At 44.8% G+C, this 22,616-nt stretch overlaps 1 protein-coding gene across 4 annotated transcripts in view; it reads right to left on the reverse strand.

Moving 5' to 3' along the window:
* The window catches only part of Fbn1 (fibrillin 1), a 206,219-nt gene that overhangs the window by 176,784 nt on the left and 6,819 nt on the right, over window positions 1-22,616 (reverse strand). For all 4 annotated transcript variants that reach the window (XM_005364396.3, XM_026787734.1, XM_026787736.1 and 1 more), the window contains 2 exons: window positions 2,319-2,401; window positions 640-738 (listed from right to left, as the gene is read on the reverse strand). In XM_005364396.3, coding sequence (XP_005364453.1) covers window positions 640-738; window positions 2,319-2,401 — 182 coding nt within the window. The remainder of the gene's footprint in view (window positions 1-639; window positions 739-2,318; window positions 2,402-22,616) is intronic.

The raw sequence follows: 22,616 nt of genomic DNA on the forward strand, positions 1-22,616 counted from the left end.
TTTTTAAACAACTAGTAAGGATGCGCCTTGCAGTCTCCACATTTTCCCATTCCAATACTTTGGATACCACACTTAAAGATAAAGGAAACAGTAAAACCAGAGAGCAATGGCTCTCTAGAATAAACTGTAGATGTTTGTGTGGCCAGACAGAGTAAATGCCATGTCTTATGTAATATCTGTATGTCACTATCTCTCATGTTTTCCTCATGGAAAGGCAAGTGTTTTGAGCTTCAAATACATTTTTCATCAGATCAGTTTTGTATTTCACTATTGCAAACAAAAATGGCTAGTTTTCTGGAACCAAAAATGTTCATTCTATGGTCTTTTCAGTGACCACCTTCCCCAGTCTCTCCATTAGAGTTGCAGAGACTGATGCAGCTATGCTGACAAAGAAGACTGCCATCTTTATGCTCTCCCTACACCCCATAGACAATCCTGCTATACAGAGTGTAGAAAGGAAGTGGGAAGCTACATCCAGGAACGCCTTTCCAAGAATTCTGGGCAAAGTAGAGAAGGCAGATGTTCTGGTGGGGGGAAAAATGTATTGCAGGAAAAGAAAAAAACCGAAAAGCAAATTTAGGGGAAAATAGGGCATAACCACATTAAATAATATCATCTATAATGACATGTTAGACTCACTGGATCTGGAGCCACAGGAAGGCGATATCTGACCGGACGGGCAAGTGCACATATTTGGCCTCGAGCAGAATCCATCCCCACAGGAATGCCGGCAAATGGCTGCAAATCAAATCAGAAGTCTATCAGCACAGAGTTCCTCAGCACCCAGCTAGGCACAGGGACCCAGCGCTCAGAGGAGGGGCCTGAGCCCACTGGCCCTTGGGTATCCATTCACACAACAAGTCTAGAGTAAAGAAACTCTGGTCTGAAGTCAGTAGCTCTCTTATCCATATTGGTAACTCTCTGCCTTTTCGTTCATTCACTAGGACTCAATAGTTCAAAAGCCCTGGTCAGCTAAGGAAGAGAAAAGAAAACGAATAAAAATCTTGTAGCTCAACATATTTATATTCTTATAAGAACTCTGTTCTTATATTAGTTTATAATTTAATAATGGAAAGCTTATAACAGTGTTCTTGGCAGTTGATTTTACTGTGAACATTTAATTGTTACTCTGTTCTGAATTACGCTGACAGCCCGAGGGGAGAATCCAGAATCCATCACTTAGTGCTGATTCATATTGTAGATGTCACTCAGGGCCAAATGCTCTGGGGGTGTCCTGAAGAGCCAACCAGATGACAGGTGACTTAGAGCTATCAGCAGACTAAGTTTCGATCACTACTTCTTAGACTTACTGGCACAGTGTGCACCTTTGCACAAACTCAAGAGCCCTGTAAGAGGCAAACGTGATGCAAGAGGCTAAAATAATATACGGGGTAGAATATGCATTGAAATATGGAAAGAGATTTCATAGATTCGGCAGGCTGTTATTAGGTGGGGTGCCACAGAATCACATCAATGTTTACGTTGATGAAAACATTCTACAGGGAATCCCAAAGAACTAGGGAGAAGGATTCAACTGTCAGCTCCCATAGAGAACTACACATTCCATCACCCCCTTAATAAATTTGCTTGTGTGTGGGGGGGGTATGTTTAAACAAGGTCTCTATGTATAGCCCTGGTTGGCCTGGAACTTGCTATATAGACCAGGCTAACCTCCAACTTACAGAGACCCAAACTTCTCTGCCTCCCAAGTACTAGGATTAAAGTGTATACCACCATCATGGTCTCATTAAGTATCCCAGGCTGACCTCAAGTTCTTGATCCTCCTGTTTCAGCCTCTGGAGTTCTGGGATTATGGTGTGTACTGTCACAACCAGTTGTGACTCAACTTTGATCACTAAAATGAGTACCTTGCCTTTGCTCTTTGTCTAAGACTTAGACCGGCTTTTGCCCTCGATGTGAATACCCATGGTCTAGGGAGGCCAGGGCATATTGCAGCCAAGTAGGGAGAAATTACAGTGAGGAAGTCAGCAATGGGAGGCTTTTGTTCAAGATCCCATTAGCATGATTACACCAGGCTACGCAGCCAGGAGCAGCATGTGCAAACAGGGCCCAACTTTAATCAAAGCGTCCCCACAGCTCCATTCTGGAGATTTAGCAATGTTCTAAAGGAAATCGCTGATTAAAGAAGGGCAATACTCTGGAAAGTTACTGTGTTTCCCAAGGGGGATTCAGAGTATGTAGGAAGGCTTAGCTCCAGGAGGCTGAGCTTTAAACACGTTAACAGTATTCAGCAGCGAGCATCGCTATGCAACGGAGTCACACCAACATGCTAATGACAGGTCAATCTATTTACTTACGAACAATGCACTGATTTCCACCAGGCAAGGTTTTCCATCCAGGACAACAGTACGCGTTATAATGTGATCCACAGACATTGGGTCTGAAACAAAAAAACAAAGAATTCCGTACTTTAAAAAACAAGATCTAACCAACCGAGAGAGGAGGAACACCCAAGCTATTAAGCAGAGTGAACCCCAACAGAGAATGGTAAAATTGGGAGGCCCAGTCAAGCTGAGTAGTTTAGGGCATTTGGAACATTTTAGTATAGTGATATGGTAGGAAGTCCTTGATACCAACACATAAACAGTAGACCACGGGAACCCTGAGATAGCAAAGAGTGTCTGCCATCTCAGTGCACAGATGCAAAAGCCCAAGGGGCTACGTAAACAGGCCCAGTGTAAACCAACTTCCTATGACTCTGGATAAAAAAAGATCAAATTAAAATCTGTTACATGCAAAGTTTTAAATGTCTACTCTCAGAGCGACATAGTTTCCCCCTCTCTGGCCCAGCTTTCCTCTAAAATGTTACCACATTCTTTCTTTAACAAAAAAATGACAGGAATTCCAACTCTACCATTAGTCAGAAAAAAAAAAAATAAGGGCCAAAACATGTAAATATTTCTTTAGCAAAAACTTGGAAACAGCCGATATCAGAAATCACTGGGAAATGAAAGCAGCGTCACTCGGAGTTTACTGCTTACAGACAGCTTGTCACGTGTCTTGGAACTTGGAATCCAGAAGGTCAGTCTTTAACAGTCCCTGAGAGCAGCTGGGTGAAGGTGTGGCTACTCCTGTACCAGAAAGGCGAGCTGGAACACAGACTGGAGAGTAGCCAGCCCTTCACTGTGTGCGCCCTCTGAGCCTAAACACTGATGCCAGGTGCTGGCAATGGCTAACTATTCATGCATTGAGTGCTCAGACCCAAATGGGACCTCTATACCAAGCTCTGCCCAAGGCTCAGAGAACATCCTGAAAGGAGACAGACAGAATGTGAGAGCCAGAAGGCGGGAGGAGAGCTGTGAAGGGCTGTCTTCTGGAAATGGCGTGGCTGCTGTACTCATTGGCTCCTAGCAGTTACGGTGACCCACTCAAGATCAAGCCAGTCAAAATTCCAGAGTGGTTGGGAGAGGGATGGTGAGACCTCCCACTCCCGGCAGAGGAACTTTTGGAAGATGATGGCTGCTGGAGGAGGAAGTCACAGCCCCTCGTCTGTGCCCACATGGGCAGCAATGATTGGACTAAGCAAGTTATTAACTAAAAAGGAAGAAGAGGAAATTAACGAAGTTGGAACAGGGACATTGTCGGGGGTGCGGGGCATTCTGGGAGGAGCTGGAGGGAAACAGTAAGAGATGAGTGTGGTAAAAACACAAAATATAAAATTCTCAAAGATTAAATGTATTGTTTTTTAAAGAGTCACATGTTTTACAGTCAATTTCACAAAGCAGAAGACATTCCAAGGCTTTCTAGTATAAATACCACAGTCCCTCAAGGATAAACCTTCAATACAACTGCACTGCTAAAACGTATTTCTCAGCTGGGATGCTGAGATCTTGATGCAAAGCCCTTCTCCTTGAACACTAGCCGCCTTCTGTACCCCTTGCAGGACAGGGGACTCAGGTAAAGTCTGTGCCTGTCCTTCAGCTTTTGTATAATTCTAGAAATTCTGGAACAATCTGCAGCATACAGTGTGAACTCCAGGCTGACTGGTGTCAGGGTCAGAGGGGAGAGCTGGGCTGACAGAACGGAACCTTAAACTTCATACTCAGCAGCACGAAGTATGTCTACATAACAAAGGCATTACTGTATGGCCTCTCTGGTCTTCATTTATTTCAGCACACAGTGTGAAGATACAACGTTTGCCTTGTCTCCAGTGTGTGTGTGTGCATATGTGTGTACATGCAGGCATGCATGTCCCTCAAACAATGGACATCTGAGTGCTGCGTGCAAGAAGGAGAACAGAAGAACAAAGCACCACTATCACCCAGATGGAGTCAGCTCACCTACTCAGTTGCCCCAGGAAGAGACAAAAGTGTCTAAAAATTGTGACTGGGGGATTGGAACCTGCGTTCGGTTCCCAGCACCAACATGGCGGCTCACGACCATCTGTAATTCCATTCCCAGGGGGTCAGACACCCTCCCCGGCTTCCACAGGAATCAGGCATGCACATAGCACATGTACATACATGCAGACAAACCACTCCCACAATTAAAGCTATAGGAAAAAAAAACAATTTAACTGCATGGATCTTATCATTTAGTCCTTCGAGTGACAAAGTCTCATTTAGTCCCTTACGTGACAAAGTTGTGCCTCAAACCTCAGTAGGCAGAACATTCTAGGCAAGTAAAAGTTTGGAAAAAGGATGTATAGGAAAATAGCATACAGGGATGCAGGGAGAGGGGGCTCAAACATTCTAAATGCTCTCGGTTTAAAATGACATGCCAGCCAAACTCAGTTGCCTCAACCCTTCCCCATCAATGCCCATTACAACAGCTCTACTGGATCCAGTTCAGCCCCAAAACCAAAGCCTGGGATTGCTTCACTCAAGCCCCCATGAGCCTTTGCAGGGCATCCAGTGGTTAAAGGTGTTGTGTTTTTTCAAGTAGAAACCAGGACTGTCTGATATAGACGAGTCCATTTATTGAGTGACATCACACATGACTTTGTGAAAAAGTTGTAATGAAAAAGGTCCACGGCCAGTCATTTCGGTCCTCCAAAGCAAGACATTCAAATGATCCATTCAAGGTATCAAAAACTTTTAGTACTGTGAACATTATTGTATTTAGGATCATTCTGTCACCAACATCATGGAGGACTACAGAAATTACCACAGTTACAAAACAGAGTGAGTGTTCTTCATGGCATGGAAGTCACCACACAGAGCTGGGGGGAGAACCATTGGGGAAGAGTTCTTAGCATGCAAGGATGAGGAGCTGAGTTCAGATCTGCACAAAAAGCTGGGTATAACCACACATGTGCCCGTGACCCCAGGCACTGTGACAGGCACCGATCAAGGGGGCTTGCCAGTCACCAGTCTAGTTGTACATTCAGTAAGAGAACTGTTTCGGTGGACTGGAGGGGAGAGGGGCAGAGCAGGATGCTCGGTCTCCTCCTCTGGCCTTTACACACATGCGCACAGACGGATATGCCCCAAATATACTCACAGACGCATTAAATTTGTTCAATACTAAATAAACACATAAACAAACAAACAATGAATAAATGAATAATGACATGGTTGGCATGAATTCGGGAACAAATTGGAAGGAAAGGTTTGGAAATCGGGAAGACAACGGACCCAGGAAGCACAGGTGCTAAGAATAGTACACAGTATTTAAAAAAAAAAAACTGACAAATAAAAGCTACGCTCTTGAAGCCAACCTGGTCTATACCATACCAGACCAGCTAGGGCTACACAGTGAGATCCTCTAACCTCTCCCCACAAAAAGAAAGGAAGCAGAGGACGATGAGGTCTGCATCTCTCGATGAGCTAAGCTGTTGTACTTCACTGTAAGAACCCACGGCTGATGAGTCCAGCCATAGCGGCACAGGTATAGTAGATGCCACCACTGTGACAAGCATGAGAGCTGAGAACAGAAACGAACAAGGGGAGCAGCCAGGAGACCGTTCGCTCCCTCACTTACCGCCCTTACTCCACCGCTCATGCTTCGAATCTTAAATGTTCCACTAATAATCTGACCCTCATCTTTAAGCTAAATTATCATTACTTCTAAAACTACGAATGCACTCACCTCTTGGCAGGACATTCTCTGATTTGTTAGAAGGGGGAAGAATCCTGCTTCCTTCTCCAGGCCCTTTCATCAGAGCGTCACACATTTTACTATACCTCCTTCACAATCTGCATGACTTTGGAGTATGGTCGGCTTAATTCACATTTTGACTTTATTTTATAACTTGATCTTTTTCTTTCTTATGTTTTGTTTGTTGTTGTTGTTTTTATTTTGTTTTTTTTTTCAAGACAGGGTTTCTCTGTGTAGCCCTGGTTGTCCTTGAACTTGCTTTGTAGACCAGGCTGGCCTCAAGCTTAGAGATAGGTCTGCCTCTGCCTCCCAAGTGCTGGGATTAAAGGAGTGATCCATCACAGCCCAGCCAATAACAGTGTTTAATGTGATTCTCCTCTGTATGGCTAAACAGAGAGTGTTAGAGTCATGCACTTTCTTCCCTGCGATTTCAGTCTGGAGACTTGTGAACTAACAGAAATGTCTTAGACACGCTGGATAAAATTTGTTCTACTTGCACATTGAAAGGGGGGTGCTCTAATCTAGAACCAAATGTCTTGTTTCAGCTGGAAGGCAGGAAGACATGTAAAACCCAGAGGAGACACACTGAGCTGTTTTCATTATAAAGGTTATTACTCTAAGATTTCAGCACAAACAGCATTTACAAAGAAAGTAGATTCTTAATGAAGTGACTCTTGTGTAACTGTGTCTAGCACACCCACTACCTTTCCTGCTCATCATCCTCTCTGCTGACTCGCTGCTCCTCAAACGTCACGTCACAGCAAACTGTGCTGTGCAGGTAGCAGTCTTCGGCAAGTTAAGAAGAATCCAAATTCAGGGGGAACAGAACTTTCCACTTAAACGCTAGGATTCTGTTCTTCTGTTTCATGTTTGTAGCAACTCTTTGAGGTGAACACTGTTGTTAGTATCTTCCACTCTGAGGAAATTAGGGCCTCAGGAAGGTTAAGCCAACTACCAAAGTCCCGTGTCTTAGAAACACATCGTGGGTGAATCGGAACTCAGAAAGCCTGCTTTCAAGTCCATTCTCTTAACCAGCAAATCAGGGCACCAATGTAATTAGAAAGGAAGATGATATTCTGCTCAGTGGCTCATGTGGTGACATAGATAATAAAAATCACACATGTCTACTGATGGACTAGAGATAAGGGATAAGCTGGTTTGTGCCTGTATTCTTATAGCCCATGGGGTAAGAGGGGAGTGTGTATATGCTCTACCTCATCACTGTGATGCTTTCTGCAAGAATGGTTCTGCGTCTGTAACTTCTCCCACCCGGCTCCATCGCTCTGGGGGATGGTGAGCCTCCACAGGCTTGCTGTTGGAGCCAGTTCAGACGCAGCACTTGGAGGCTGTGTGGGCTAACTAAAGCGTCTCTCAGTAGAGCAAACAGCTGGGCTCTACCACGTCTGACCACATCACTGCAGGAATTGGCCTCTGTGCAAGATGTCTGCAGATGTTCGCATTCCTCTAGCCAGAACCCACTTCTGCAAGTTTGGCCTGTGGAACAGCAAGATAGCCTTTCTGCTTCCTCTCCTAAGTGCAAAGCCTTTTCCAAATAGGGTTGGTGTAATAAAAACAAAGTCAGAGGGCTTTTATTTCATGTAAGAGTTTCCCAGCCTGTGCAGCAATTAAATCCTTGCTTAAGGTAAGGGCAAATGAGGCTGACTTTGTGCCACAAGTTACATGCTGTTTTGACCTCTAAAGAAAAGCTACAATTGAACCCACTGAGTAGAAACACAAAGAAGGGTCCAGGATGCAATGCTGTCATGTAACAAAGGGTGTCAGGACCCACGTGACATGTGCCAAGGTCATATCTTAATATTGTACAGTTCCAGAGTTAGAGCCTCTCACTCTCAGAACTGTCCTAGATCGTGGAGCAATAAAAATACCGGAAGCGGTTCTCCCTATTGTGGACTGCGTATCCTGAAGCACGCAGCCCAGCGCGCTCCTCACGTCGCAACCACCTCCTTCTGTTATTTTAACACCTTTATCCTGATCCTGCCGAAGGCAGAGGTCAAGTCTGCAGTGATGTGAATACCACATGTAACTGTTCCAGCCCATCTGCCAGTCACAACACTGTGAGTAATGGAAGCAGCTTCCATGACCGCCTCAGGCCCCAGCCAGATCAGAGACGCACTTCCGGTTTGTCTGCGGCGACACTACCCAGGGCACCGGCCGGCCTGGTTTCCTACTTTGAAGGTGCAAGCCAACCAACCTCTCTAATTTATTGCAAGAGTCTTTTATTAACAAAAATCATCTAAATGCTAAAACGATCTAAAGATAAACAGGAAGAATACTTCATGCTCTGGTTTTCGAAACCTTTATCCCCTTACTTGCTTTCTCTGGCACCAGTCAACTAGCGGCTTCAGTGGCTTCCCTCCCCAAACTATGGGCTGGTGTCTTTCTCTCCTTCCTTCCTCCCATTTCTGCCTCCCTCTCTCTTTCTCTTCGGCCCCGCCCTTTTCTTCCCTCCTTAGTGTCTGTGTAGAATGCAATGTTTTGTTACCACCTTGAACTTGCTAAATTCAAGACCACACCAGTGGCTCATCTCCTTGTGCAGTCAGCAAGTTCACCACTGTGTACTTGACTTGATACAGGACGATCAAGTCAGCACTTTGCCCCCAAATCACAAAACCGTTCAACAGTGTGATGGAGGTTGGAAGCAGCTCTGTGCTTTCATTCCTGCCCCACCCCGACACAGCGGTGCTAATCAGGTCCAACATCATGAAGGAATTCTAAATAAGGGGCATTCTGTGAAACACCTGGCCATCCATGCTCAGCACTACCGTGGTCATTACAAACAAGAGAAAGCCTAGACGTTCCCTGTGGCTTAAGATGTATGATGTAATGCGTAATGGGAGCCCTGTGATTGGAGCAGGAAGATGAGAGGATCCTTGGGCAAAAGGCAAGAGAAAGAACTGAAAACAGAGTCAGAGTAAGTAGCTATGCATCAGTACTGGATCATCGATTGCGATGAATGTGCTCTTAGAGGCAGGATGCTATTCCCAGGGGACACACACCCATGCCCTCACTCCTGGCCCAGACAGCCCTGGAAGGTGAGGACACGGAAACAACTCTTCAAACCTGGGAGGCCACAAACCTGGGACAGCGAATTTCAATCCTTTTAGAACCTCTCTCGAGTGATTGGAACATCCATATGCATGTGTTTTTCTTGGGGGAGCGAAAGGAAGAACTTAAAGCTCAAAATTCCCCGCGGTTCATTATAACAGGAAACGCGAAGCCGGGCTGTGAAATGCCGCGGCCCAGATGTTTAGAGAACGGCTCTGGGTGCGGCAAGTCCTGATTCCTCTGAGGCCCTGAGCACTTTCTGTCTGGTACTCTGGAATAAATTCTCCCGAGACCACAGGCCTCTGCTCAGATGTCTGGGCCACCTGAGTTTCCCCCCAAGTCCAGGCAGCAAACAGTTCCTTTGCTATCCGCTGGGGCCTATACTCAGGAGTGGGGATTTGTCTCTAAACATGGGAACGGAGCTCACATCAAGAACACAGACAGAGGAGTTTTAGCCCCAAAGCAGGAACTAGTTAGCCCTCGGGTAAGGAAAGCTTGCCTAAAAAACAGAAAAGCAGGCAGTCTCAAAGTTATATTTGTCAAATCTCTGAGGAGAGTTGGCCCAGTAGCATCATGAAAACAGGATCGGGGGAGCCCTGGTCTTCACCCACTGAGCTCAAGGTTGACCGTAATGAACTCATTGATGTTTGCTTTCACTACTGAAGCCAAAGCTACATAATACTTATGCAAATGGTAGATGAAACTGCAGCAATGGCTGAAACCATCAGATAAACGAAGAGGGTTTAATGGGAGCCCCGCAGGGATGGGGTCGCCTGTGAAGTTGCCTGTTCCCACCTCCTTGTTACCTCCCATACTTGAACTAGGGGGTTAGGGCAAACCAGAATTCTCACAACCAAGAGTTCTGCCCAGGGAGATGGTATTTCTGAGTGTTCTTGTCACCCCAGGGAAAGTAGCCAATGAGGCCAGGTTAGAGGAAGCGAGGATTACGGGAGTACAAGATGACCCCGAGCTCTAGTTCTGAACGCTGGCACCTCCTGATGATGATCAGCTAGGGCTCTGGAACTTTATTTCCATCCGTTGGTATCCAAAGGTTGGAACAGCCTTTCCAACAGGAACGGTGGGAATAGGTGATGGTTTGGTCCCCAGACTAGACAAACAGCAGGCTCTCTGCTACTTTACCAGATAAATAGGCCATTGTGAATGGACCTGGGAACCCTTAGCCACAACTTAAAATGTTTTTTGGGAAACATTTCACAGCAGAGAGCCTGAAGGAAATCCGGCCATGCAAACCCATGAGCCTAGAGAACACAGGCTGGAGCAGACCTGGGGAAAGGGTTCCATGTGTCCTGCCTGAGAAAAGCCATTCCCATGCTGGGTGCAGCCGCTTTGGGGTCACCCATGTTGCTGTCAGAAGTCCCTCACCCTTGATCTGTAAATGAGCCCAGTAAATATATTGGTTCCCCAATGTGAGCTGCAGCGGAATGGAGCTTTGGTTTGTTCTTAGAATCTGAGGAAAAGCGGGGTGAGGCTAGATGTTCACATATCCCCCATAGAGGGAACTTTAGCAACGTCGATTGTAAATATTAAGTGTCTAAGGAGTCAGACGGAGTTAGGAAAAGGCTCACAGTTAGTGCAAGTGTCACTGCTCTGAAGGGAAAGACATCCTGACAGTTGGAGTCAAAGAATACCACACCACACAACAAACCTTACATGAGATTTATTGGGAAAGATGCAAGAGGCTGGTTGCCTTTGCTCAGGAAAATGCAGCAGGGAACTGAGCAGGAGGAAGGCTTATATAGGGTTTCTTATAATCCTCTATAATCTTATAACCAACCCCAGGGTGACCTGGGAATGGTGGGATGCTAGGGCCTGATCTTGGGGCAAGTTCAGGGATTAGGGAGATTCTGGGGCCTGATCTTGCAGCAAACTCAGGGATTGAAGGGATTCTGCGGTCTGCTCTTGGGGCGAGCTCAGGAATTGGTGGGATTCTGGATCTGATCTTGGACATCTTTTTTCTGTAGGCCAGAGCTTGGTCATCTAGGTCTCAAGGACAGTTAGGACAACTATTTTGTTGAAACTAGCGCTTGATACTGTTTATACTCTAAATTTGACAGTTCCTTCCTTACCCTTGCAATTAAAAGTAAAGTTGTGATCATTTACATATATACATATGAAAAGAGCAAGAAAGGGAGTGTACATTTGATTGAATTAGTAATCTATCCAGTTCCTGTCATGTCATGCTACAAAACAAAAAGAGTAATTGGCAAATTTTAGAAAACACTGTAACTTACGAAATGAGTTTTCCCCCCAAAACCCTATCAAGAAAACACACTGCCCTGCTCATTTGCAGATGAGAAAGAGGAAAAGTGAGACTAAGGCCATAACTTTGTGATGTGGGAATGATTTCTTATTAGTAAAGAAACTGCCTAGGCCCATTTCATAGGCCAACCCTTAGGTAGGCAGAGAAAACAGAACAGGATGCTGGGAGAAAGAAGTTGAGTAAGGGAGTCGCCATGTGTCCCACTCCAGACAGACGCAGGTTAAGATCATTCCTGGTAAGCCAGCTTGTGTGCTACAAAGATTAATAGAAATGGGTTAGATTAATATGTAAGAGCTAGCCAATAAGAGGTTGGAACTATTGGGGCCAGGCAGTGATTAAAAGAATACAGTTTCCGTGTAATTATTTCGGGTATAAAGCTAGCCGTGCAGGCGGCCGGGTGCTGGGGACACAGCACCGCAGCTCCTAATTCAACAACTTTGTGTTAAAAGCTACACGATGGAGACTTAAATCCCCAAGTAAAAGGCAAAAGAATTTAAGAATAACACATTGGCAGATTAGCACTGAAGAGTTTGGGAGCGAGAGAAGAAAGATGTTTCTCTAATCACCCGAAGAAGATGCATCTTGCTTTTCGCTAATTGCCACAATGGTTTTGTGCTCAGGTTTTCTTTTACTAGGTCTGCAAAACCAAACAAACAAAAACCACTTCTTTTTAGGCTGATTATACGATGTGTATTGGGGCAGGGGGTGGTGTGAAGGAAATAGACCCATGTTTCTGTTACTAACAGGGTTCCTGCAGGGTGAGTACGGGGCCAGCTCCCGTGATGACAATGTTAGCTAGCTCTCAAATGGTTAGGGTTTGAGGAACATGCAACAAGTGTCGGGGTGGGTAGGAGGCAAGAGAATGTTTCTGAAGGAATAGAATGTTTTGAAACCTGCTCTCAGCTGGTTCCAAAATGCGTACTGACATCCACCTGAGCGTTGAGATGGACTTGTCTTTAGAAAAGCAGCTACAGGCACCTTCTAGTGACATATCTAACCTTGCTTAGGAATGCAGCGGGCCTCATGAAGTTGCAGTGGCCCATTTCATGAGAAACCAGAGTCCCTTCCTTCTCCCAGTATCACAGATCTCTCCTCAAATCCAACACGAAAGCTTTCTTTCACCTAGGTGATAGCAGCATTGGCCTCCACAGTTGCCAGGGCCGGGACACATGGGACTATCTTGCATTTCAGAGGTTTCATCCGTTATCATCATGGCAGGAAACACGGCAGCACACAGGCAGACAGGGTGCTGGAGAGGTAGCTGAGAGTTCTACATCCGGGTTGGCAGACAGCAGGAAGGGAGTGAATCCCTGGGTCTGGCTTGAGCATCTGAGACCTCAAAGCCCACCCCTAGTGACAGATTTCCTCCAACAAGGTCACACGTACACCAACAAGGCCACATCTCCTAATAGTGCCACTCCCTATGGGTCTACGGGGGCCATCTTTATTCAAACCATCACAACTCCTGAAGCAGAAATACTGAAATGAGGGTATAAGCATTTCCTTCTGGACACCGAATGAAATTTAAGTTAAAAACCTCTTCTTTCCAACTGTAGTGGAAAACGGTTACTAACTCTTTATAGGGTTCTTGAATGAATCCTTCTCTTGAAATAAAAATAAACCAGGGTGGTGGCACACGTCTGTAATCGCAGTAGTCAAGAGCTGAGGCAGGAGGACTACCATGAGTCTGAGTACAGCCTGGGTTACATACTGTACTCAGATGACTCAGGTCCCCCCGAACTACATGGCAAGACCCTGTCTTAAAATTAACTAGTTTTAAAATAAAATAAAACATTGTTTCCATTTTAACAGCCATAGTAGACCAAGACACCAAGGGATTCTGGTTATGGAATAGACCCCACAGAATTGGCTCCTTTCATTTGCCCCTCAATGCCAGGTTCCCACAATCTTCAACCTCATGATAACCAATCATTGCTATCCCATGTTTTGTGATTTTTTCTTCACCCCTCAGGGCCATGGATCAGAAAAGGCAAACTTGGCAGGCTCTACGCCTTGGGTGTACATTCAAAACTACTTATAAGCTTTATAGCATCGATAGACATAGAATGCAGAATAAGAACATTTCAATTCCTTCTTTTCAGATCACCCACACAGCTCAGCAGGGCAACAACATAAGCAGCCCTACTGCTGCCGCTTTCTCCTATAAGGAGATTATCACTGGAAAATAAGAGCGAGCCAGTGTATGTTTTAAAAAAACACATAAGGGACGCATGAGCCAATTACAAAATATGGACTTTATTTAGATCCCAATTTCAATCAACTAAAAAATAAAATATATGAATTAATTAAGGAGATTTTAAAACTCACGAGATATTTTTGATTGTGAGCCTAGCCTTTAATGACTGAGCAATATGTCAGGCGGTGGTGGCACACACCTTTAATCCCAGCACTTGGGAGATAGAGGCAGGCAGATCTCTGTGAGTTCGAAGCCAGCCTGGTCTACAAGAGCTAGTTCCAGGACAGGCTCCAAATCTACAGAGAAACCTTGTCTCAAAAAATAGGAAAAAAACCTCACAAGATATAATATTTAAAAACTAATGTTACATATGATATTGGTATTGTATTCTAAAGGAAGGCTCATCTTTTACAGGTTTAAATATTTACAAGAATTTTGGTAGGCATAGAAAGAGCATTGTCTATAAAATGCTTGCATGGGAATGTGGGGACCTTATTGGATCCCTGGTACCTGCTTTAGAGGCCAGACACAGTGGTGTGTTTTCATAACCCCAGAGCTGGTAAGCATATAGAAAGGTCCCTGGGGCTTGCTGGCTACCCAACCTAGGCCAGTTTGCAAGTTTGAGGGCAGTGAGAGATCTCAATTTAATAAATTAAAGGGGTGGATGCATCTAATGAATGGCACCTGAGGTCGGTCACTGGCCTCTACATCACCGTAGATACCCAAACCAGCCCGAAGACTGACTGCTAATTGATAAACACAAAGCTAAGATGTCACTGTGTCTTCCTCCCTAGTTTTGTACAAACCTGAAATTCTGCACATTGGAAAGCTAAATGGCCACTTTGTGGGATCACCTGGTCCATCCTGACGGCCACAGTCGTTGGCAAACCACCAGTTCCTCGCTTGTTTCCTTGGCAAACTGTTGTACCTGTTGTGTGCCTCACTATCCCTGAGCAGGACACAGACCAAGTCTGGAAATGACAAGAGTCCAAGCCAACCATCTCAAACAACTGACCAGAGCAAACCAGTGTCTCTGTGAGCCTCAGCTATCTGGAAGCCAGGAGGTGAGAATGATGCTCACCAATGAGGAGCACAAGAACAAAGAGGTTGAGCAGCCCTAAAGCAGGCCGGCCATGCCTCATTCTCATGTGCATCCTCCATCTTTCTTCATGATGGATCCAGTCTGTAAAAAAATGCATTTGAAGGGAAAGACATCGGTCTGTGTTACGCCTATATGGGATGGATTTGGGCTTTTCTGTACCTGGAAGAAGTCATAGTTTGCAGTCATAGGGAATATAAAATGTGCAGGATGACGCACTCAGCAAGGAGTTCCCAATGTTTCCTGACACTTCAGTGAGTGAGAAGGTGTAATTGTTTTTCAAGGAGAAACACAAACGAGACAATGCGCCAGTCTGAGCTCTTGCATCCAAATGTTCAACCATGTCTAGATTGCTTACAAAAAAGATAAAATGATTTACAAATTCTTGTAAGAGTCCCAGAAAAAAATCAAAAATTTAAAGGAAATACTTATTTTATTTTAGGTTCATTTTTCTCCTGGAAGTTGATGAAGCACAGAAAACACTCATATTTGCCTTTATATTTTTGATCTTTTTAAAATAAATGTCAATTGTCATTTGGTTACCTATGATAGACAGTGTTCTATTTGCCCTCATCCCCACACAGAGACACCAGGCACTGTACCAGGAATGTGGCCTGCACTGTGTTATTAAATCTTGGGACAACACAAAGAGGTGTGTGCTATAATCTTGTTTACAAGGTAATAAATGAGGCTTTCAGAGGTCAAGCCACTTGTCTGAGGTTTCTTCCCAGAAGGTGGTGGAGCCAGGATCTGACCCCAGCCTGTCTATGCCCACATTCCCAAGCCTCCTTGCAAGCATGGCCAACGGTGATTAGTATTCATTGAAAGTGACTCCTCTATCTTTGAAAATATAGTCCCACAAGCCATACCACTCTACCCCATTACCCACAACCAGGCTCAAACAGGAAACAGTGTGAGGTAATTATAGCATATCCCCCAGCCACCAGCTCTGGGGTTTTATGGCTGAACTGCCAAATCACTCCTAGCCAACTCTGCAGGAAATGTTCAGACACTTTCTCGGATTCCAGCTAAAACGTCAACTGTGTGGCCCTGGGGAGGAGAGAGCTCACAGGGTGGTAATGGGATATACAATTTGCAAACTTGGGGTCAGTGGCCTAAACTCTTGGGTGTGAAACAGCAGCGGTCCATGAGAGATTAAAAACGACTGTGGACTTGAAGGGTGGATGTCGATGCTCTCCTTGCCTGGCTCTTGCCCACATCGTCTCTGACTTTACCCATAAACATAGAGAAAGATATTCCAAATGGCAGGTCTGCCCGGAGTCATTGAGAAGAGTACTAACAATGGCTTGAGAACTATGTTCATTCCGAGAGCGAAGGATTCAGTCCAACTCAAACACAGCTAACGCTCAGTAAAATTGTCATTAAAATTAAGCAGGTGTGCTCCAAAATTATGGGGCTATAGAAGAAAACGCAAGAATTCGAGGGAATGTTTTCATCTTGGGATATTTATCTCATAGAATCTGACTGCATAGATCAATGACTGGAGTATATGAGCTATAAAGAACAAGATTATGCTTAAGTGCCATCCAGAATTGTCTTAGCCCAAGCCAGATCTCCAGATCCCTCGCTTGTCAGAAATATGAGGGCATGGTGGGGACACAGAGCAGCGAAGCTCTCCTTAGACTCCCAAAGAGGACTCCTACTTTTGCCAAACTCTCTCCCTGATTCCTTTGTTAAATTCGGCCCCTTTAGAAGTCCTTAGTCCTCCCAGGGCTACTGAAGGGAGCCTTTCATTGATGGACGGGTAAAAGTAAATTTCTAAAACCTACTGACTTGTACTCTCCCACCAAATATCACCTAATGAGACACTGATCACACTGCCCAAGAGTGGAAGGAAGGAGGGAGGGAGGGAGGGAGGGAAGGAAGGAGGACTCAAGCACAGTTGGACATAGTGTCACACGCATACAATCTCATCACTTGGGAGGTGCTAGCCTGGTCTATATAGCAAGTTCGAGATCAGCTTAGTCTACATAGTGAGACCATGTTTCCAGAAAGATGGAAGGGAGAGAGGGGGAGGGAAAGAAAAAAAGAGAAGTGGCATGCTTACTTACTATGTCAGAGGCTATCTCATACCTAGGATGTTAGAAGACTTGAAGACACCAGTCAGCTGTCCGGAATTTGAACACAGAGAGACATGATGCACTACCCAACACCATGCTTCTACTTAAACCAGATCAGTCCCTCTGTGGCTGCTATAACTATGAAAACAAGAAGAAAATATGTACCCTGAGCCCTTTTTAATGGCCCTTCTTTGGGTCTTGGTTAGCATCTAAAAGCTTCTCAAATCCATCTCCCTATAACTTACTTGTAAACATGTTTCTCATGAATGCCACCAAGAAACCCTTTAAAGGTATTCCCAAAGGGGCCGGAGAGTCAACACAGCAGCACCTATTACAGAGATCCGAGTTTATTTCCCCACACCCGTGTTGTGTGTCCCATGGGATCTGATGCCCTCTTCTGAAATCCTTAGGCATCTGCACTCCAGTGTACACAGCCCCATCTGTACACACATGATTAGACACAATCCTATTGGGGTCTGGCCATGCAATCTTGTAAGTCAACAGTGGGAGGACACAGCTGGCTGTGGACATTAGCCACTGCCCACAGTACTATTTACACAACACCACACTCGCAGGTGATGATTAGGTGATGGTCAAGCCTGCCTTCCCACTGCATCCCTCTGGGTACTTGCATGGAAGCCCTCAAAAGACTGAAGGCCACCACACATCACTGCCAAGAGTGAGGAAGTTGTCAGTGGCATCGGCACCTGTTCTGGTCAGGCCCAGCCCTTGGCTGAGAGGATTTTATTCCAGAACCTTCTACTCTAGCCTCCCTCAGCTTTGCTTCTTCCCTCTTATAACAAAACCTCGCTTGTATTTTTTCTTCTGGAAGATTCCAAGTCTCCCACACAAATAGGCTTCCTCATTACTTAGAATGCATTAATTTTTCTTCATTTTCAAACTCTACCATTTCTATCTGCTCCATTTTATCTGTAGCTGGAATTATGGTTCCTTTTAAAAGAAGAGAAGGAGGGGACGACAATGCAGACGATGGTCCCCAAGGAAAGGCAGATCCAGACGCAGAGGCAGTGCCTGCCATCCCAGCCCTGGGCTGGTTTTATGCTGCCACCTTTGTTACTGTTGTCGTTGCCCTCTGCCTAGAATTACAAACTTGTCATCATACACTCGGCCTGGCAAAGCCAATGCAGGAGGGTCATGAGTTCAAAAGCAGCCTGGACCACAGAGCGGTAATTTGTCTTTCAAAAAAGGGAAAGGATGAAGAGAAACTAAGAGGGTGATGAGGAAGAGGCGAAAAACAAAAAAGAAAATCGTCCCTGTGAATCAGCTCTGTATTAATATAGAGATTGCCATAAAGTTTAACAACAGACTCAGTGTATCCATAGGGCTGACATAAATCCTGTCTCCCGACACCACTGTCATAAATGGCGGTACTATATTTGGAATTCGATGTGTATATTTGAATGTAAGTATGACTGATGGTCTAGGAATTCCCAGCCCTTCAAACACTGACCCGAATCACTTGTCTAAGGGGGCAGTTCTCCCACCCTGCCCGCTCTGGCTGGAATACATTTCTGGCTGGAAATGGTGGAGATGGGGAATTTTCCTTTCCCTCTTCTGCTCTGAGGGGGCTGAGTAAACAGACTTAGTGATAACTTCAAAAAAAAATACCACTTAGTTGAGAAAGTTGCAAAGTCACAGGAAGCTTAAAGCCAGAGTTGCTATAGAATAGAACTGGCACAAGCCATGCCTGACTGTTGCCCTGATCTGGCTTTCTTTTGTGGCATGTGGTGGCTCCTCTGGGACAAGCAGGGGTCAGTTCAGCCCCTTGACAACATCAGCTCCACTGGCAAACCCAGACCTATTGTTGGCTATTGTTTACAACCCCTGGTTCCACAACCAAAACATAAACCAAAACAAAACGGGATGGATTATCCAACAGATGTAGAAAAAAATGAGGCAAGACAAAAGAAATTGAAGGTAGAATTCCACATAGAAGCAAGGACAATAAATGCTGAATGCTTCAGTTAGTAAACCAGAGTAGCTGTACATCAAAGTTTGCACTGAATTTTACAACTCTAAAGAAAAGGGAGAAGGGTCTGGGCTTTACAGTGCTTCTGCGTGAGTAAATGCATCCAGTCATTGACTGTCATCTCACTTCAGATGGCCACATGTGCTTTCAGTGGGGAATGACGTGTGAAGAGAGTGTGCTGCTCTTAAACACTGACCCAAAGGAACCACGCTGGCATGTCTTTCTAACATCACACAACCAAATACGATGGCACATTCACATTTCATCCTCTAACAAGGCCAGTTAGGCTAGATCAAGCTGAAATTAAACTTAAAATATTGGATCATCCCCCTAAAGGCCCATTGCTTCACTCTGTTCACTAGTCTCCAATGGTGGTCACAAGAGTGACCTTCCTTACCCTGCAAAGACAGCATCTGTCCATAGCCTTGAATCTGGGCAAAGCTTTGTGATGGTTTCAATAAGTAGGAGTGGCCCCCATAAATTTATGTGTTTGAATGCTTGGTCCATAGGGAGTTGGCACTATTAGGAGGTGTTGCCTTGTTGGAGCAGGTGTGGCCTTATTGGAGGAAACATGTCATTGTGGAGGTGGGCTTTGAGGTCTTATATGCTCAAGCTACCCTTAGTGTGGCAGACTCCTTCTGCTGCCTGAAAATCAAGGTGTAGAACTCTCAGTTCCCTCTCCAGCACCATTTCTGCCTGTGCACTGCCATGCTTCCTGTCATGATGGCAGGAAACTGTAAGACAGCCCCAATTAAACGTTTTCCTTTACAAGAGTTGCCGTGGTCATGGTGTCTCCACACAGCAATAAAACTCTAAGACAGCCTGCAACTGCCATGGAATTCTAAGTCATACAGTTGCAGGCTAAGTGTGAACAGAATCTAGTGGCTTCCATTTTCATGTTCATGGGAGATCCAGAACCACTACATAAAGAGCCTGGCTTTGCTTCTGGGGAGATTGTGCAGAAAGGCCACTAATGGAGGTCAGTTGGCCACCACAAGGAAGGGAACTGAGGAACTCCGCCAACACTCTACGCAAGCCCATTCAAGCCCAGCCAGTCAGCCTGAAGTCATTTAAGTCATGCTACTTTAAAGATACAGGGTTCCAACATGCCACCAGGAGACAGCTCCAATAGACCCAACCTTGAACAAGGCCTACCAACTGAATCAGGGGCTCAACTTCCCCACTGACAAAAACATACTTAATGACTTCTTTCATCTTAAGGGGCAGTCCCAGGTGGGAGACTACATGAGAAATAATTAAAGCCCAAGAAATCCTCACCAGAGTCAAACTTCTTTATTTCTCTCTATTTAGATAAGTTACACCAAGGTGAACAGGGTGTCATGCCTACACCCCAACCAACAGTCACTTGGAGGAGCAGAGACAAGAGTCTCTGAATTCTTGACCCACAGCACTGGGAAACTATAAAGCTGTTCAGAGTGACTTCCTACATAGTAAAAGATAATCAAAACACAAATGAGAGTTGGTGTCTTCTGACAGTAGGTAGCCAGGGTGACCTGTATCCTGTTCTTTTCTCAGAGAGGGGCCATTATGTCTTCATGTGAGAGAAATTTTAGGTAGGAACAATCTAGAAGCCTCCTCTCCTTTGTCTTTTATTACCAACTGTTCAGTTGTACCATTTGTGTTGTGTCTGGGGCAACTGAGCTTTCGCCTCATCAACACTCCCGCCTTTGCTCAGACCACCATCTTCCCCCTGTGAGCCCCACATGGCTCCTTAAGCTCCCTGCATTAACCACACTGCTTTTACAGCACTGCCTCTGGAACATGGGGCTGATCCATCTGGGAGCTCTACTTATCCCTGCCCTTCCCAATTGTCAGGAACATGATGTGTATACTGATCCCTCTGTACCCTTAATAGCATCATCTCTTTGTTCAGGCTCACAAGGTATCAACCCCCAGACCACACTTAACAATGCCAGTCAGATCCATGCAGCACAAACCTGCTTGCTGTGCCCGAAGTTCCACCATCCCCAACACTTCACCTTGTGTCTTTTTTTCCTCATCTTTCCCCTTTATGTCAAATTTCCAATTCCTCCAACTTCAAATGTATATCATTAAACCTTACCCAGACAGTCCGTCAAAACTGACCTATACCTGACCATCCACAACCATCTACTGACACCTACCTTATGCCCAATTCCCAAGATCCATAGAGAAATAAAATACTCAAGGCATCTTCTACCTAGTGGGAACCCTTGAGGGGTTCTCAATTATAGTGGACAGCCACCATTTTATAGCACAACCAGAGGCTGTGGGACTCTCCGTAAAGGGCCATTCAGCAAATATTTTAGCATTGCAGAAGTTCTACCATGGCTGTCACAGCTACATCCTTCCAGAGCTGCAAAGACAGGCAGCAGTGGGGTAACACGCGCACAGATGCACAGGCTGCAACAAAACTTCATCCTCAAACACAGCTTGGGCCACAGTCTGCAGACCCAGTGAACTTGTACTGTAGTATCTTTTCCAAACAATCCCTTTCAACAGTGTTTCTGTTGGCCTGTAACAGGACACACCTTCAACAAATGTTGAGTTGTGCCCACCGGAGAACATTCTAGAAAAAGAGGGTATCAAGAGGATTAAAGAAAGAAATTTACCAGCTATAAAATTATAAAATTTAGCCAAGAAGCAACAAAATATTAAGTTAAAAGTTCTATGAAGCCAGGTTTCCTAACTCTAGTTGACTTCCCTAGGGTAAAGACTGGAACTCGACATTCTTTGTTCTGTTTTTTTTTTTTTTCCCAACCTGTTAAATGTGCAAAGATATTTCATTTCCCTCATAAGGAGTTGTGTATTGAGGGAGTTACAGATGCTATTTTAACAATAATTGCTCAATTTAATATTAATACTTACCTGTGCTTATAGGTAAGCAATGTAAAAAATGAAGCAAATAATTAAATAATTCATCTTTGCCAACAAGAATGTGAGATATGCATCAGCCTCCCTGGAAAAAGATATATGTTGCATAACTCTGCATGAGAGACACTTCTTATGCAGAATTTGAAAACAAGAGATTCTGGATGATACAATTAGTACATAACATTCTTAGCTCAGAAGCTGGACAGTATAGAAGGCTGTACCTGTCATGGTTAGTTCCACCTTAGTAAAAACACAAGCCCTAATATTAAAATATAGTACATGCATTATCCAAGGTCCCTGATGATCCTGACATCTTATGATTCTTTCTGTTTTTCTAATATTTGACTGAAGTCTCAGAAAACATTTTTATTTAACTAAGTAATAAGATTAACTATACTTTGGATTTTTTAATTCTTACTAGAGAATATTAGAAATTTTAAATGTCCTGTCTGTCCGTCCCCAGCCCGCCCCCTGCCCTCTGCCATAGCCGTGCTACATGACCGATATATTCCAAGTCCTTGACAACATTTATCCGTGCTTAGCGCAACTCCAGGCACAGCGGTGCTGCAGCAATGGTTGTTTAGCCTAACACCAGGCCCTGTGCTTTTGGCTGCTTTTTTATTAATGACTCTCAGTCTCCTGTAAACTATGAAGCCCCTTCCAAGCCGTGCACTACACATCCTTGGTGTTCCGCTCAACAAAGTAAAGACTGACTTTCAATCAAGGCCTCCAGAACTGATTCTTTGAAACACATTTAATGATTTTAGTGGTAAAATGCTTGCAATTTGACTCTTGCCTCTTTTGTGATTTTACAAATTAGTGTGAAAGAAAATTGAGTCCAGTCGGTAAGGAGATAGCTCTCACGGCAAGATGAGGGCTAGTTCCATCCATAGCGCCAACTTAAAAGGCAGACAGGCTTAGAGACCTGTAACCCCAGACAGACAGTGAAGACCTGTAACCCCAGACAG

Source organism: Microtus ochrogaster (assembly GCF_000317375.1).
Source record: "Microtus ochrogaster isolate Prairie Vole_2 chromosome 14 unlocalized genomic scaffold, MicOch1.0 chr14_random_1, whole genome shotgun sequence".
Classification (NCBI taxonomy): Eukaryota; Metazoa; Chordata; class Mammalia; order Rodentia; family Cricetidae; genus Microtus; species Microtus ochrogaster.